The 19,336-nt window shown below is 34.2% G+C and overlaps 1 protein-coding gene across 1 annotated transcript in view; it reads left to right on the top strand.

Moving 5' to 3' along the window:
* The window catches only part of EYS (eyes shut homolog), a gene marked incomplete at its 5' end in the record, with an annotated part of 1,535,590 nt that overhangs the window by 327,391 nt on the left and 1,188,863 nt on the right, over positions 1 to 19,336 (top strand). Inside the window, 1 exon segment of the mRNA XM_082729457.1 lies at positions 7,384 to 7,505. Within this exon segment, the coding sequence (XP_082585583.1) occupies positions 7,384 to 7,505 (122 nt within the window).

Below are 19,336 nucleotides of genomic sequence, written 5' to 3'. Positions count from 1 at the left end.
AGGGGAGTGGGAGAGGGAGAAGAGGCTTCCTGCTGGGCAGAAAACCCAATGTGGGGCTCGATCCCAGGATTGTGGGATCATGACCTGAGCCAAAAGCACACATCCAGTGACTGAGCCACCCAGGCACGCCCCCTCCCCCGCATTCGGATGTTCTTACTTCTTTGTCAGAGGTTAATTGACACACAATTGTGGATTTATCTCTGGGTTTTCTGTTCTCTTTCATAGATCTAGATGTTTATGTTTGTGCCAGGACCATATTCATTTGATTACTACAGCTTTGGAGTATATCTTGAAATCTGGAATTGTGAAACCTCCAGTTTTGTTCTTTTTTAAGTCTACTTCAGCTACTCAGGGTCTTTTGTGGTTCCATACAAATTTTAGGATCATTTTTTTCTAGTCCTATGAAAAATACTATTGGTATTTTGATAGGAATCACATTAAATGTGTAGATTTCTTTGGATATTATGGACATTTTAATAATATTTATTCTCCCAATTCATAAGCATTTAATATCTTTCCATTTCTTTGGGTCATCTTCAACTTCTTTCATCAGTGTTTTACAGTTTTCAGAATACATGTCTTTCACCTCCTTGGTTAAATTTATTCATATTTATTTTATTATTTTTGCTGCATTTTATTTTTACAAATAGGATTGTTTTCCTAATTTCTGTTCCTTCCAGGTGATCAGAATGACTATGACTTCTTTTATACCTCCCAGCAGATCAGAATGTCTTTGCATTCTTTTAAAGTCACACTTCATTAAGGCAGAACTTCCCAAGAAAATCTCTCTTTCAGTTGATTCAAAGTCATCTGATCCAGTGACTTTAATATTTCTACATATCCTTTTTGAAATATAATATAACTTAATCATCAAAGTGGTAGTTCATCACATTCACAAATCTTACCCCTACTCAAGGGAGAGGATTCTATAGGGTTTGTCCTCAGGGTGTGGGGGCCATAGAGGCCATATTAGAATTCTTCCTGCTACAGTGATTCCTTAGCGTGAGAGCATGAGAACATCCCTTAGTATGACCACATTTATCCTATATCACACTGTAGTGATTTATTTGCTTATGTGAACCCTCATTGTTTATAACCCCAGCTTCTACCTCATTGCTTTACACCTAGTAGGGGCTCATTAAATTATTTATATGGTGAATAAGTATAAAAATCAACTGGTAAAAAATAATACCATGAGTGTCTTTTCAAATATAAGTAATAATTATTGCTCAGCAATCTAATGCATTATATGCATGCAACAATTTATGAAAGAGACAAGCTAAATTAACTTCTCACTAGCAAAGCAAAATACCTATTCTTACAATTAAATATTTAGAAGTAGGTAATTAGAAAGAAGGGCATGCATGAGAACTTTTTGTTAAGTATAATTCATTGTTTTATTTCTGGTGGATGTTGTTCAGTGCCATTTCTCTTATTTTGCAAAGAAGATACTTTCTTTATGATAAAAATAGTATCTAGGAAGGCACCATTTGCAATATACTTCAGCCTCATAATGTTTTTAGGCAAAGGAAGAGGCCTTGTATATTTAATTCTCCACACTATTTACCATAGCTCTTGAAAAGCCACTTAATAGATTTTTTAATTGAAGGAAATAATTTGTTTTTATGCTCTTTGGAAGTAGTTTTTATTTTTATTTCTTTTTACTGAACTTGGAAACCTGAGATACTGGGTATCTATTCAACTTGGTACAGTTTCTTTCTTTCTTTCTTTTTTTAGATTTTATTTATTTATTTGGGAGGGAAAGAGTGAGAGAGAGCACAAGCAGGGGGAGGGGCACACCAGGAGGGAGAAACAGACTCCCTAACTAGCAGGGAGCCCAACACTAGGCTCAAACCCAGGTCCTAGAGATCATGACCTGAGCCAAAGGCAGACACTTAACCCACTGAAATATCCCAGTGTCCCTCAGCTTGGTACAGTTTCTATTGGTCTTATTTTATGACCCTTATTGTATTACTTTGGATCTTTCATTGTATACACTGTTGATGTCTTCAGCAGTTTCTAGGATTGTCCTACTTTTTTTTTTTTCCTTGACAACAAGAGGGGGAGGATCATAGAGATCCAGAGGTTTTAGAATTTTTCCACTTACTGCTATACTTCTATTTTTTTTATTATGTTATGTTAGTCACCATAGGGTTCATTATTTGTTTTTGATATAGTATTCCATGACTCATTGTTTGTGTATAATATTTTAAACTTTTAAAACTTTATCTCTTAACCCAGTTTGTTTATTATCCCTTCATCTCTACAGATGAGAAGTTACTAAGAAAATCTGAGTAAAGGACTTAATGATTATTTGTTATTTTCTTCTCTGAGATATACAGCCAGGCACTGTTTGTATGTATAAGCTACATATTTTGATGAATGGATGCTATTATTTAAGTACTTGCCAAATACCTAATATACAAATATTTTTACTATGTCTGGAAAACTGATACCTGAATAATGATTTTGCTTTGTTGAACAATTTAATGCTGTTTATGCTTCACTTTTTGTTCGGTATGTATTCCCTTGGGTCAAGCATCTTATTTCTTATCTCTAAATACTTGTGTATATTTTATGCAGTGACAGTCGCTTTATCTAGTTACAGTCCCTGAGTAAAATTTAAAACTTAGTTTCTGGACTGAGGTGTTACTCTGAAGATTAAAACCTTATTAAAATGTTCCTTTTTCACTGTGTACTTGTTTTGAGAATAGCAACAAATCCATCAAGCAAAGCTTATAGTGATAGCAACCTCCAGGGTACCAGAAAAACAGAAACAAAGACAAAAAACCCAGGGAGAATCAATCATCAATAATGTACTTTTTTAATTGCAATGTCTTCAGAGAACATTGTTGAACAAGAGGTATAAAGTATGAAGAAACAAAATGGTATATTTAAATATGCTGTCACTTAACATTGCTGCCTGCTGGTGCTTTGTTAGATGAAGCATAGAAATCATAAATAACACTTCTTTCTTAAATTGTAATATATAGAGAGAGAATCACAATGGTAATATTGACAAAAATTATGAGTCATTGCTTAGAGACTAAGTTGAATGCATTTATGCAGACATATGCCATAAGTGACAGCAGTTGGGATTTGTTCATTAAATAAACATGGACACTCTGATTCTTCCCTTTCAGATTCTTACCATGATTTGGGGCCTTGTGAGTCTACTGATCCTTGTGAGAATGGTGCTGTGTTTGGAAAGAAAATGGATCTGGAAATATCTCCTCTTGGGTACCAGTGCCAATGTGCAAAAGGCTTTGCAGGTCCACACTGTGAGATCAATGTCGATGAGTGCAGTTCCAGCCCTTGCTTGCATGGATATTGCTATGACAGTGAGTTCACTCAGTCACAGCAATTCTTGTAGAGTAGTCTAATGTAGATTCTGACACAATAATGGAATGAGTCAATATACAACCTTGATTATTTACTGATTTTATCCTGCTATGAGTGTCAAAGCCAATCCCTATTATTTTCACAAAAGACCCCCACATATGATGAATTCATATATATTTTTGTGAGTATAATGTTGGCAAATGAGAAAATCTAATGAGATTTGACTTCTAAGTTCTGATGTTAGAATTAGCCATTTTTTGCTTTATTTTTAATGATAGATTTTGAAAATACTTATAGGTACTTATAGGTAGGAGAAACACTGCTTACAGTGATTTAAAATAAATCATTATTTTATCAAATCTATTACACAGATGCACATACACATACACACACATGCATTTCCTCCTATCAAATATGTATTCCTGAAGAAATTTAAATTTATAGAGGAAAAATACGACAGTCAGGAGAAAAGGAAAGATCAGAGGAAGGAAAGGGAGAAAGAACATAAAGGAGAAATATTGAATATTAGAACACGGTTTTTGATATGGAAGAACAAGTCTAAAATGGATAATTCTTGTTGAGACACAGGAGAAATAGGTCATGAAATAGTCCTGTGAACTGGATATCACTATGGGGCAAAGAGGAAAAAAAGAATGAGCTAGAAGGATGTTGACCAAAAAAAACTGTCCATCTTGTTTTATTTTATCACTTTTAAAATATATTTTTGATCCTCCACTAAATGAATAAATGGTTAATATTATCTGTGAGGAAGAAAATTTTGAAGAAAAGTCATTTTATTTTGAAATAGGATGATTCAGCTGAAATTTTGAGTTATTTTCTTTAAACCAGTGCTTTGTAAATGCATGTCATTAAAGAGCATAACCGATTTTTTCCAAATTGTGTGAAGCAGCCCAAATTTAAAACAACAGGGAGAAGTGGGGCCCTCACAAACTGGAATATCTTGTAGATGTTAATATAGAATTAACTTTTCTAACACTATGGCAACTAAGCAAAATATTTTTTGGAGTTATGGGCCACCTGCTTTCTACTCCTGATTTCAACTGACATTATGATCATTTTTCTCTTTTCTTCTTTTTTTTCAGATTTTGTTACTTTAAAATTGTGTTTTTAAATTTGTGAAATTCTCAAATTACCTTGAAATAAGTCATTATTATCCTTTTTCTAATCTCAAGCCCATTGGTATTTGGAAATGCTGGGAATGACTCTTCAATTTCTGATGTTCACTATAAAATAAGGAAGGGTCTTAACAGTATGCCTCAGAGAATAGTTAGCAACACTTTTAGATCTAGGTAACCTTAGAATAATGATTACATATGGCTATGGATAGGACAGATCTGATATATTCTAAGTGATATAATATGCATGTGATTATAATATGCGTATGATTTTTATAAGTTGTGATGAGTACCAGGTGAGGTATGGAAGTGCTGAATCACTATATTGTACACCTGAAACTAATATTACACTGTATGTTAGCTAACTGGAATTTAAATAAAAATTTTAAAAGAATAAATAGTAGAAAAAAGAAAAAAATATAAGAAAATACTTTAAGGCATAATTCCTTATACAGTAAGAAAGTACAATTTTCAAATATGCTACTTGTAATACAACATTACCTATTAAAACTTTGGAGGTCATACATAATATATTATGGAAGATGTAAACTTTGAGTACCTGATATATTAACCTATTTCATAATAGAATTAACCATAATATATTTTTAACCTCCCATCCAAGAGATTTTTACTACCAGAGACCCAAAACATTTATTAAAAATTAGATCAGACATGTAAACTGATATCAGCATAAGTCTAAGATATTGTATTCTAAATACTTTCTCAAATATAAGATAGTTTGGGAAGCCAAACTTCCTGAATTCAAGTTAACATTATTTATTACATGAGTATATATTAGAAACAATTATTAATATGTAAATATGAAATTGTAAATCTCAAGCATATGTTTATTCCCCACATTGGCAATACATTATTAAAATACATCTATATTTTCACCATGAATTTTTATCACATCAGCTTTGTTTCAGGACAACTAATAAATGATGTTAATTATGAATTTAAGTGTAAAATTAATAGTACATCCAAATTCAGGCAGGGCATATCTGATGAAAATTTCAGTTCAGATCAGGAGTATGAAATATTTATAAACAAAAACTAATTAAAACAGTAACTTTATTTTCTGGTTAAAAAAAAAATAACAGCAAAACAAGACAATATGCTTAAAAATAGTATTTCCTGATAAAATGGTGATTAATTTTTAACATAGCCCGTAGTTAACAAATTAGATGTGGGGGGATTAAAAACACCCTTTTTTTTTGTTTGTTTCTTTGTTTTAAATTTTAAACAGATTATGTTTTTTCATTTATTTATTTTACCTATGGTATCCAGTTTAATTCCCCAGGTACTCACCTGGCGTGATTCTTAGCTTCTTAGCCCAGAATAACCAACATTCAAAAAGCATATTTCTTGATAATAAATGCAAGCTTTATTTGCTAACACCAATCTCTGTCTTTCAGACCCTTTGCTAATTTAAAGTTATCTATTGTCATTTTTCTTTTAGAAGAATTCATCAATTTGCAGAGAATATCTCTATCTGCATAGAAAGTTAATTTGACTGTAGTTTTTGTTACTTGCCAATTTGTATCAGTATCCAAACTTGAATTTATAATTATGAACATTTTTAAAACTATCATGATTGATGATACTCTACAATGTCTTAATTACATGTTTTCTAACATTTGATTTTAATTTGTTAACATACACAATGCCATATATATCATGTAAGGAAACACAGCTGATCCCATATTATCTCATTATATTATTTGCAACTATACTTGTATATTAGTTATTTTGATTCACGGGGATGTTAAAAACTAGGGTTCCACATGAAAATAGTAAAACATAATAGTAAAATCCTGCCTAAGGAGCTGCCATTCTTGTGTCTCCCTTGTTTCTTCTTGGCAGCTGTGAGCTGGTTTTCTTTCTTTCTTTTTTTTTTTTTTTTTTAAGATTTTATTTATTTATTTGTCAGAGAGAGAGAGAGCACAAGCACAGGCAGACAGAGTGGCAGGCGGAGGCAGAGGGAGAAGTAAGCTCCTTGCTTGGCAGGGAGCCTGATGTGGGACTTGACGCTGGATCATGACCTGAGCCGAAGGCAGCTGCTTAACCAACTGAGCCACCCAGGCGTCCCTGAGCTGGTTTTCTTTCTAAAAGCCCAAGTGAATGTACTGTTCAAAAGCATGGCTACAGAAACCTAGAGGCCATCTAAATACCACACAGTGTATTAAAATTCTGTTGCTACCCAGGACCTCAACATTTAGTGAGAGCAATAGCAGGTACATGTGCAGAGGCAGAGTGACAGTGTAGATTATGTGGTAAATCTCAGGGATAATGAAGAACCCAGGAACTGACTAGAAGTAGCCATAAATCTGTTCCTGTCCCAACTACAATTCATGCAGTCAGCACTTCCTTGAGATGCTTCAGAAAACTTTTTTTTTTTTAAATCATTAATGATAAAATAGAGGACAGATTCTTATTATTAGTTTTAAAAGATCATGATGAAATGTGAAAGCTCTTTTTAACTAAGGCTTAAGTAGCTCAATGTCAACTTTCAGATTACTACCCACTTTAGTCTGCCTTGTCACACAAAATCTTAATTATGAGTTAACTTCTAAAGTTAATTGATATAAAAGTAACCTGTTTATCATAGGTATTGTTTACTGACAAATGAAATAGAGAAGAAAAAAAATTGGGTATAGTCATGTTGTTTTGCAAACCGCTACCAAATGTTTATTGTAATTGTTTTTATTTCAAATTAAAGTTTTAAAGTTAAATAGAACTAAGCAAAACAGTTATTTAGATAATACTGTAGAGAGCTGTGAATTCACATTTACTTTGGTTAAAAATGAAATGCATTTACTTGAATGCAACATTCTTGAGAATAATTAGCAATACTCATAGCATTATTAAAGATATATTATTTTCTCTTCTCTCTCATTCTTAGTGGTTAATGGCTTCTCCTGCTTATGCAATCCGGGTTTTGCTGGCTTGAGGTGTGAACAGGACATTGATGATTGTATCCTGAATGCCTGTGAGCACAATTCTACCTGCAAAGATCTTCATTTCGTTAGTATCCATGAATATTATTAACTTATCTTACTGTGGGATAGCATAAATTAATCCCTACAAATACAGTTAACATTTGTGTGTATGTCAAGTTGAGATATATATATATATATATATATATATATATATATATATATATGGAGAAAGATTAGAAAACAGAAACTCAAGAAATATTATTTTAACTTATATATTTACTTATTTATATATATATTTACTTATATGTTTAACTTATATTATTTTAACTTAATAATAAAAAAGTGTTCCATTCATAACTATATATAAGTTGATGTAAATATTATAAAACAGAATCTTTTTTAGATTTACAATTTAGACAGTTCTTGGTAATATTGAATTTGTGTAAAATATCAAAAAATTATTCTAGAAAATGACGTGTCTTTTCTTTTTTTAAGACTTATTTATTTGACAGAGAGAGACACAGTGAGAGAGGGAACACAAGCAGGGGGAGGGGCAGGGACAGAAAGAGAAGCAGGCTCCCCACTGACCAGGGAACTGGATGTAGGACTCTGTCCCAGGTCCCTGGGATCATGACCTAAGCCGAAGGCAGACACTTAACAACTGAGCCACCCAGGAGCCCCAAAATGACATTAGTTTTATATGCACCTTTATATAATTCAGGATGGTATATACACACATAATGTGTTTCATTGATATTTATAATCTTAAATTTTATCTTGCTTTCTATCTGGTGTTGTGTGCTTCCATAATTTCCTTCATTCATCTGTGTAGGTGCTGTCCCTTCAGTACATATCCATTTGTCATCACCTTTGTCACAAGCATGTGCCATTCTGCCTTAAACGGACTGTGACACAGTTGGCAAATCAATGGGATTCCTTCAGGCTTCTCATTTTTCAGAAAGCCTGACATAAGAAATATCTACTGAAGGTGGATTCACTGACTGACTTCAGAAAATAAATGACGTGCAACACAGGTTAATGCTGCACTACTAGTATAGGCTTACAGTTTATCTTTTAGGAACAAAGCTGATTTTCACTAAAAGACCACACTAGTTCAAGTTAGAAGAAACTGCTTTGAAAAACAGACTCATTTCCACTGACGTATTTTGACTATCAGTGTACTAGCATTGTTTTTACAGTGAAAGGCTGATTTGTGGCATATTGTTTCTTTCCCACAAGAGAGGCAGGCATCTAAATGGAGAATTACAATTAATATTTAGATGGGAAAGACTAGAAATGGAGGGTGCATCAGTTATCTAACTACAATTTAGGTATGCACAGTGGCCCTGTTGCTTTGTCTTTATTTATACCAGATGCTTTGTCTTAGTCATTCTAACTCCATTCCACTTTTGAGAACTCCTGAAGGAGTGGGCATATGACTTTATGCTGGCTTCTGAGATGAGTGTTCTTTCTGGGGGAAGCCTTCTTCACTGGTGTATCCTCTTCTAGATCTTCCAACAACTAGATCTTATACATGTATTTACAGTTGCCATTTTTAAAGCTCAAAGAAGAGGTGAGGTGCCACCTAATGATAAATGACCCTGAAGACAGCAAAGCTGAGAGTCAGAAGAAACCCGGTTCTTGGCAGAGAGTTGAACTCCTTACTGAAACCCCCTAAATCTAATTATGTGAGATCGGTCACGGCTTATTTTTTAGTATGGCTTGAGGAAGCATTCCTTTTACTTGCAGGTAAATCATTTAGTTTCCATAGTGCAGATAAGCTTTATTTTAGTCCATGATTTCACCAATAACTTCAGCAATAATAGGAATTTATTACAGTAGAAAGAGCTTCATACTCAAAACCATAAGATTCCCCTTCTAGACGTGAACTTGCCATAGCTTATCCGTATGATACTAAGATAGTTGTTTAAGAAGTTAGAGACTGCAACTTTAGAAAGTGTATCATATCAAATCATAGAACTTCCAAGGATAGTATTCTCTCATTTATTCATTTTATAAATTGCCAGTTAGAAGCTATTCAAATTAACTTTAGGCTAGTATTAGCCTAAATCTTGACTCCTGTGTCCAGAAACTAAGATAATAAGAGTAAAGAAAAATAAGAATTTTAAAAAGTGGGACTCACAGAAACAGAGTAAAATGGTGGAGGGTAGGGGAAATAGGGAGATGCTAGTCAAAGGGCACAAGCAAAGATCTAATGTACTTAGTGGTAACCGTAGTTAATACTAATACATCATGTAATTGAAATCCACTAAGAGAGTAGATACACACACACACACACACACACACACACACACACACGGTGACTATGTGATGGGATGGATGTGTTAATTAACCTTATTGTAGTAAGTGTTTCACAATGTATACATATATTATGTCATCAGGTATCAAAGACACTGTTTTTAGACAGGATATTCCAATACTCAGAGGTTACCTTCCAGGTCCCAGTTAAAAAGTCCCTCCTTTGGAATGTGTAGGGGTTGAGCACACAGGCCTTTGAAGTTAACCATTATACCAATATCATATTAAATATTACATTTTTGTATAAGAATAAGTAGTATGTAATTTTAAAAGTAATACATTACATAATAATAAATAGAAAAAGAAGACAGAGCTAAAACTCATAATTTTGAAATAGAGCCTGGCTAAAATAAGCAATAAAGCAAGGTCCAGTTTGAGTTTCATATCTGCTCTGTTTTACAACATATTGGAAAAAAAAAAACCATGAAATGCTAAAGGCTTTGAAGTGTAAAAGAAAAGGAAAGACATGGAAGGTGATGCTTCTACAAAATAGTTAATTTTGATAAACAGAAAGATGACTTTATTCAATCTATAGGGCACTCACATTTGGCTGTAAGAGTCATCAGTCTTTTTTTTTTTTTAAGATTTTGTTTATTTGACAGGGATCACAAGTAGGCAGAAAGGTAGGCAGAGAGAGAGGAGGAAGCAGAGAGCCCAATGCAGGTCTCGATTCCAGGACCCTGGGATCATGACCTGAGCCCAAGGCAGAGTCTTTAACCCGCTGAGCCACCAAGATGCCCCTCAGTCTGGTTTTTGTTTGTTTGTTTGTTTTCCTGAGCATAACTTTTCAAACAAACCCAGGCAATGACACTTATATTAGGCTTGCATGTTCTTTGAACTTGGTGTGGGTGTAGCTTTCAATTAACATTTTTATGCTTGCAGCATTTCTTTATGATACATGTAGCATCATGAATGTGAGTTTAGAGAAAAAGCAGAAAGTCAGAAGACTTTAAAACCAGGATGAGAAGTATTTTGTAACAGTGAGCCAGTTTTCTTCTTTCCCTCCTTTATGGTTCAGTAAACCTAAGAAAACAATGAGAGAAAAATAGAAAAATATGAATGCTTAGCACATAACAAGACACAAATGTTAAGAATGGGTAGAATAAGACTTATTTTCTCATGTAAATTTCTGAGGTATATTTGAGAATATATCTTTGTGGTTATTTAAAAATATATGATCAAATTATTCAAGTGTTTTCCCTTCTCATTTTACTTTCATTTTCTTCTATCTTACATATATAATGAATGCTTAATTTTGATAACAGCAGAAGAAACAAAACTAGTGCAGCAGAACTAATGTGTGGAAAAGACAAAGTTTTCATTCATATACAACTATGTTAAAATGTATACATATTATGTATACTATTATACTACAAACAAAAATTTTCTGCCAAATATTCTGGTGCAAAAAACAAACTGAATTTATGTGTTTTCTAGTAAAAATAAAACTTCCTTTACCTTCACCACCATATGGTTGAAAAATCTGTGTTAGTCATTTGAGAGTTGCCCATTTCCTCCATTTGGTATTGGAGAATAAATGCTGGGAGTGGCTCAAGCCAGGATTATGAAAGAATAGCCTCTTCTCCTTAGTTCATCTTGGCTGTTACTGAAATGCCCATTTTGTCATCCCCACACTACTTTCAAATATGGGCTAGTCTGCCAAATGATTCCAATCCTTTCATACCAAATTTGGCTCCCAGAATCTTCTCTGCATCCCTCAAGTGCATGGTGTTTAGCTAATTAGTAGTGAGGTCCCAGTTGTCCCTTCAGCATATCCAGTTGGAACCATTAAAACCTTGGGTTCTGCTCTCTCTCTAGGATTACAAATTCTCCATCAGTGTGGAATTAGTCCAACTGTTCTCTGTCCAAATACAGAAGCCTTCACTTCTTTCATGCCCTTCCTCTCCATAAAGATTTGCTTAATCTCACTTGATAGAAATTAACAGAGACTCTGATTTAGGGGCAGAGTTTGGGAGCTCTAAAATTCTTCAAACACACAGACTGCCTAATACTCCTTGATGGAGAAAAGAAAAGAAAAAAAAAACATTTTGTAGCAAAAAATGATAGTAACAAATTTTATTTCCAGTGATTTCTATTATATAAGAATATGACAAAATTTGTCAAATCTGATATGTCTTAGCTCTTATATATAATCTCTATTCTGTGTCATATAATAATATTGTTTTTAAGTCATGGGTTCTATAGAATATCATCTGAAATGTTAAACCTCAAAAAAAAAAGAATTTTTCATACTAATTTTAAAAACTTGATTAGGTTAAACATCTTAAAAGCTTTGAGTAACTTACAATAGTAGGGGGTTCCTGGTTGGTTCAGTTGGTTAACATCTGCCTTCAGCTGAGGTCACGTTCCCAAGGTCCTAGCCTTCAGCTGAGGTCATGATCCTGGGGTCCTAGGATTAACGCCCCCTTCGGGCTCTTCACTCAGCGGGGAGCCTACGTCCCTCTCCCCCTCTCCCTCTGCCTGTCGCTCCTCCTGCTTGTGCATGCTCTCTCTCTCTCTCTGTCAAATAAATAAGATCTTAAAATTATTTTTAAAAAAAAGGATAGCAAGAACTTTTGGAGACTGTCTGACTTTGACATGGATTTGTTCAATGATTTAATGCAAGTCACAACTTAGTAGAAGCATAAAATGAAGAACTGTTAGAATAGTCACTCGTATCTACTTTATAGGGTACTATATTATTAATTTAAGAAAAATTTAGCTTTCCATTTTATTTAAATACCAGAATATACATAAACAAGTACCTGCTATTGCACTTTTTAGTTGAACTATCAGCTTCTACTCTAGAATCAAAGACTTGTACCAATCATTCTTTACCAGAGAGTTGACTTTAAAAATACACATGCTTAAAATTCTGATTCAGTACATGGATCTGTCTGGTACCTAGATAACATAATTCCTTGTGATTTTTGATGTATATTTCTCTTTGAAAATCACTGGACTGATTATCTAGATGGCACTTTCTAGCTGTAAACATCTGTGATATTGGAGGTGGAGCACAGAGGTGTTCATTCCATGTGTACTGACAACTCACAATTTAGCACCTTAAAAGAGAAGGGTGGTCTGAAAAATCTAGAGTTTTATCCTCCTGAGTTTTTAGGAGGGTATTTCATTATATCTTCTCTATTGAGTTCTTCCATCTTGTTTTGGTGCTTTTATTTTTATTTATTTTTATTTTTTTTTTTTAAGATTTTATTTATTTATTTGACAGAGAGAGAGATCACAAGTAGGCAGAGGCAGGTGGGGGAGGGGAGCAGGCTCCCCACTGAACAGAGAGCCTGATGTGGGGCTTGATGCCAGGACCCTGAAATCATGACCTGAGCCGAAGGCAGCGGCTTAACCCACTGAGCCACCCAGGCGCCCCTTGGTGCTTTTATTTTTAAGACAAAAGGAATAAATCTAAATTTTTCATCCCAATCCTTTTGTGAGGGAGATAATAATGTATTGTTTTCTTCTCACTTGTAATAACTTAGTGAAGTGCTACTCTCTTTATGTTGACATTTATTAATCAGGAAATCTTTGCATAAATTATAGTTTTTCATACAGGTTGTATGTAATGGTTCAAATCTAAAATGAGTATTAAAAATAATCAATAACTGATTAAATACGATATCCCAGAGGTTCAGTTAAGTCTTTTGATTGACTTGATTAGTTTCAACATCTTCAGTGGTGAACACTCACCAAAGCCAAAGGTTTAAGCTACATCTTGGGACATTAGCTAACAACCAAACACATTGTTTAAAAAAAGGCATTGCATTGATTAGATAACAAAATGAAAACCTTTGGCCATGTCTATTCTAAATAACCTACCTTTGTTTATGTAGAATAAAATCTGCCTGGTTTTTTGTTGTTGTTGTTGTTGTTGTTGTTGCCCAGATCTCTACCTTTTATTGTATAGATCCTTACTTTAAAAATTTATTGAGAATAATTTAACATTACATTTATGACAGTGGTTCATTATTATGGGTGTCAGTCTTATATTGTTTCTATAATGGGGTAGGTAATAGAATTGTTTCTCTTGTATAATCCAAGACTTATATAAAATTTTAGTTCATTCATTTGATGGCTTGTATAATTCAATGTATTCTTCTCAATGGTAAATTTTGGTCACAGTTAATGTGTATCTGAAGTACTCCACTTCTTCCCCTCTCATCCGTTGTTTTGAATCTGTCATGGCTTTTAAATAGATAATCAAATCTGTTAGGATGGTATGCAAAATAAAAGTAAAATGAACCTAAGAAAATATTTGTTGATCCACCTGAGTAAAGACATACATGAGCTTAATAACTTTGGACTTGTAAAGTCTATTTTGGAAGCTCAGACATATTTTCCCTTCTTTTTTATTCCAAGACTCATTACAGAGAAGTGAGATTTACAGATGGTTGAATTTTGAGCTTTAAGAAATCTATCAAGCAGAACTGAATTTCATAAATATTGTGTGAGAACATAACTGATCAGAGAGAGGAATTTTCCATTTTCAGACACCCTAATAAAAATGGACAGTTCGCAGAAAGAGTCCATCTTAAAAAAATGATTTAGAACTGATTGAATACCATTTGCATTGCCAATATTAGTCAAAATGCATCAATAAGTGGATTTATTTTCAAAGGCTTCTGAGATAGATTAAGCTTCAACTTACTTCAATAAAACATTATATTGTGCTTTTATATTATTATTTGCTATCTTTATATAACTATAAGACTTCATTCTGGGCTTCACTGTTTATATCTGAGAATTTAGTGGGTAGTCACAATCCAAAATAACTTCAGTTTTCTCCTAGAAACCATCTTTCCTGCCATTTGGATAGGTGTCATTTTTAGTTGGCTATATCTATATAAGAATGTTTTTAAAAGCTATTGTGTTGTGTTTATATATTCTTTCTAAGAAGATAATAAAAGAAACACACACACCTGCACACACAAGAAAAGTTGACTTCAACAATTGATTATTAACTGAACATTGGTTAAAGGATAGTAAATCTTTCATCGCCATTAGAAAAGAACGCTATATGTTCTATATGTCATATAACTCCTCATTTGTCTGTGAGGAATTTATCAGTAGTGGAAATTCCAAGACATTTTGAATTAGAAAGTGGATATATATTTGTGGAAGTCAGCATGTGTGCAAATATATATGCACACATGTGCATAATCACAGAAAAGAGAATATATCATTGTTCTTTACTCTTTTGCCAACCATCATAGTTTAAACAGAAATCAAGAGCTTTCCAAAATCAAGCTCTGGAGCCCAGGTCAATTAATATTTGAACCTATATTGGTTCTAATATGTACATATTAATTAGAGCTCACAGATATGTGGCCTCTTTATGTAAATTGATAAAAACCTTTGGTTTCAAATACTAGAGTGGCCTGTGGTATCTTCTTGATTATAGGGGAGGTTAAATTTTGCAGCCTATCCTTCCAAACCAAAAGGGTGCATGTACCAAAGAGGATGGGGTTTTGAGATTAATAGCTTTGCCTTCACTAGCTGTGTAAACAAGTTACTTAAACTTTCTAAGCCTCAGTCAGTTCATTTGAATAATGGACATGTTAATTGCAACTTCGTTATGGACATATTAATAGCAGGGTTCTTATGAAAATTAGATGAGATGCTGCCTGAAAAATGTTTTACATAGTACCTGCCACATACCAAGTAATTAACAAATATATGTTATGTGCATGCTGCTGCTGCTGCTGACGATTTAATTGTTGAGAAAGAGACAGAGAGGTGGGAAGAAGAGAGAGGGAGGGAGGGAAGGAGGAAGAAAGAAAAAGGAGAAAGAAAATAAAGGATAATTCTATTTTCTCCTAGAGTAAGAAATCCATGGAGTTTGTACACATGCCAAGGTCCCAGAGATTCAGAGCAGCTGATAACTTTTGATTTACATGATCTCAGGCGACTGGGACTCGAGCCACCCGTTAGGGTTTGCTGTGAGATTGCTGAATTTCTGGTGAAACACCGGCATCTGATAGACACAAAGCAAAACACCTTGGCCTGTTCCCTCTCTCTTCAGGCCTTTAATCTAACTAACATCACTTAAGTCTTACTAGTCCCACAGCCTTCCATGTCACTTCCCCTGATTTAAAACTGCTGTGCTTAAGAGAGGGAGACAAAAAAATTTATCCTCTGTACTTGAAAAAATTTGAAACAAAAACTCGAAGGAGTCCAGTGTGGTTGGTATGAATACAAATGTGAATGAATATTTGAACATATAGACATAGATACAGGCCTAAAGTGTTATTACTGAGCCCATGACTTTTTAAGATATACAGTCAAGAGCTAATGGCTTATCAGAAAATGTAGATACCACTTTTTTTTTCTGTAGTTTGCCTTTCTCTGACTTTTTTTTTAAATAATTCAGTGCTATATCATAGAAGATACATTTTACAAAGAAAAAAAAAACATAAGGTTTGTCAAAATGAAACCATTTTCTCTTGGTTCCCCAGTAACAGAACAGTTAGGGCAGGTTTGTGGATCACATGCTTCTCCTAAGACTCTCTTTCTATCCTAGACCATGCTGAACCTCTGAAAGCAGCTGAGCTTGAGTGCAGTTGTCCACTGGACTCATGAAACTAGGGGGGATGAGAATCCCAAAACCAAGTCAGTATTTCAGACACTCCACCATACATCACAATCACCTGCTTCTAAAAATACATGCGAAATACATGTTAAGTCAAGAAGAGAAAGTCAATTGTATGGTTCAACTTACTTGTGGAACATAAGGAATAACATGGAGAACATTAAGAGAGGAAAAGGAAAAGTGAATTGGGGGAAATCCAATGGGGGAGATGAGCCATCAGAGACTGTGGACTTCGAGAAACAAACTGAGGATTTTAGATGGGAGGCAGGTGGGGGGATGGGTGAGCATGCTGGGGGTATTAAGCAGGGCATGTATTGCATGGAGCACTGAGTGTTATATGTAAACAGTGAATCTTGGAACACTACATCAAAAACTAATGATGTATTGTATGGTGACTTAATACAATAAAATTTTTAAAAAGAATGTGAAATTTTAAAAAAAAATGCTTATTTTGGATTCACCTGAGGACTTTGATGTAGTATATTGCCAGTGAGGTCTGAGCCTCTGCATTTTTAAAATACTACTCAAAAGATTCCCATACAGACCCATAGTGCATAAAAATTCAGCTATCCACATTCATTGGACCGCATGGAGAAGAGAACAGGCATGGCGATAATTTGTTGGTAAGCCTCTTTTTGGAGAGCTGAGCACCCGGCCTATGCTAATCTGCACTTGAAGCTTGTACTGAGAGATGTTTTAAGAGATGTTGGGAGCAGATTTTTTTTTTTTTTTTTTTTTTGGTCCTGTCACAGGTGATAGGGACTGAATTTTAAGTGTCAGTTTCTCTTTTTTTTTTTTTTTTTTAAGATTTTATTTATTTGACAGAGAGAGAGATCACAAGTAGGCAGAGAGGCAGGCAGAGAGAGAAGGAAGCAGGCTCACTGCTGAGCAGAGAGCCTGATGTGGGGCTCGATCCCAGGACCCTGAGATCATGACCTGAGCTGAAGGCAGAGGCTTAACCCACTGAGCTACCCAGGCGCCCCTAAGTGTCAGTTTCTTATGTGCAGAATACCTGGGTCTGAGGAGAATTTGCAGCTAGAATTCTATAAAGTAAATTTAGGATTAAGATACATAGTTAGTATGCTAAACATTTCTTTCTCTCTTAAAGGGGAACTTTCATGGAAAAAGTGCTATCCTTGGCTAGTTCTGATTATCTATTTAGAAGTCCTAGTCATCAAGGAAATGGCTATTAAAGGACATTGGTGTGGAAAGAGCAGGCAAACCCATTAAGGGACATTGTTGAGGACTTTCGTGAAAGGCTATTGAACAGAATGAGGTCTTAGAGATTTTTTTCAGAATATACAATTTTCATGTACATAATGTTTTTTAGGATACTTGAAGATTGAAAGTATGGTGCCTACCTATTGCTACCCAGTGAGATTTCCCCTCAAGATTTGGGGGGAGTTTCAGGTACAAATTCTATACAAGATACACTGGACCCTTAATGCTCTAAGCAACCCAGCATAGGCTGAGAACAGCTGTTCAATGGTCTTGCTTAAGCTTGGCAAATAAGCAGAGCTGTAGAGGGAATATTAGTTAAGAAATGTGAAGTCATTTCATTAGTAGAAATACAGTAAGAGAAACTTAAGCATCTAGATACAATTGCACAAAACTTAAGAAAAGCAATGAAAGACAGGAATACCAGTCTAGGCTTAGAAGCAGGTTACTAGAGCATAACTTACTTCTGAACTAAAAATATAGTACTGGAAAACAATTTACAGTTTAAAAAATCTCAGCAGCTTTCCTCTTTGGTAGGATATTCAGCCTAGCAAACTCATTCAGTGAGAAGCTAATGGCTACAGTAACCGAAACAAGCTTAGCTGAAGAGCTGGGAACTCAAAGTACTTGAAAACTTGCATCAGTTTATCCAACTGCTTAATACTGACTGTGGGATAGTAGAAGGCTTTGATTGTTCCCTGTGTAATTGTGGTTCAGTGCATTTTAGAACATGGTGTGATATTTATATTTGGTCAGTGAGAGATTGGCAGAATCAGAAACAGGTTATGAGCATAAAAAGCACTCCTGGAGTGGGATGGGAAATTAAGGAGACTCTAGCAATACGCATTAAGGGAAAGTTGAGAGCTGGTGGAAGTATCATGAGGTAATAGGAGTCGAAGAGGAAATACTCAGAAATAAATTGCAGATTGATAATTGCTGCTCAACAATACTCAGAGCTGGTATTTATTGCCTTGCAACAGATTGTAGAAGTCTAATTTCCATCCATCAGATGATTAGGAGTGAATGACCTCAATTCAGAAATTACCTAAGGTGACAGCATAAAATTTATCTATACAAATTAAAGTTTAAATACTGGAACAACTTAGTGAAGACAGGTTTCTTCAGCAAATAATTTTAACTTTAATTTTAAAGAATAACATTTCTCAGAATTTGGCATTTGAGATCTTATTAAATGCATGTAAGAACAAATTACTTTTATAATAAGAAAAAGGTCCTTAGATATTGTGTTTTAATCCAGTTATAAGTATATTTTAATAAGTAAAAATTTATCTAAAATCTCTATTTTAATAAAAGAAAAACTCAAATTAACAAGGAAAAAAAAATCATAAAAGTGTCCCCTCCCTTCTTGTGCATTATTATGAGCTATTATACTGATAATCAAACATCAAAAAAATCCAAAGCTTTTGAAACCTTTTTCTAAGAATATGAACCACTGATCATTTTTCCCAAGTGGTACCAGTTGCTGCACTTAAGCCATAGGTCAGGGTGGGGAACCATCAGGGAGTTTGCTCTTGCTATGTCCTAGTAGACAAAGAAGCAGACCAATCTTTCCTTAAAATTTACCACTCCATTTAGCTTTATTGATGTATTTCTGTCATTTGCCCACCCAAATTTTCTTTGATTTTGTGTGATGAATTGGAGTAAATATATCCACAATACACTAAAATTTCACTCTGAGTTTGTAGTATATTTTGGCATTCTGAAACAAACTAAACATACTTTTAAAATGAATTTTAACTAAACCTAAAACAAAATTT

Source organism: Mustela nivalis (genome assembly GCF_964662115.1).
Source record: "Mustela nivalis genome assembly, chromosome: 5".
In the NCBI taxonomy this organism is placed as follows: Eukaryota; Metazoa; Chordata; class Mammalia; order Carnivora; family Mustelidae; genus Mustela; species Mustela nivalis.
This window is presented reverse-complemented; position numbering and strand designations above follow the sequence as displayed.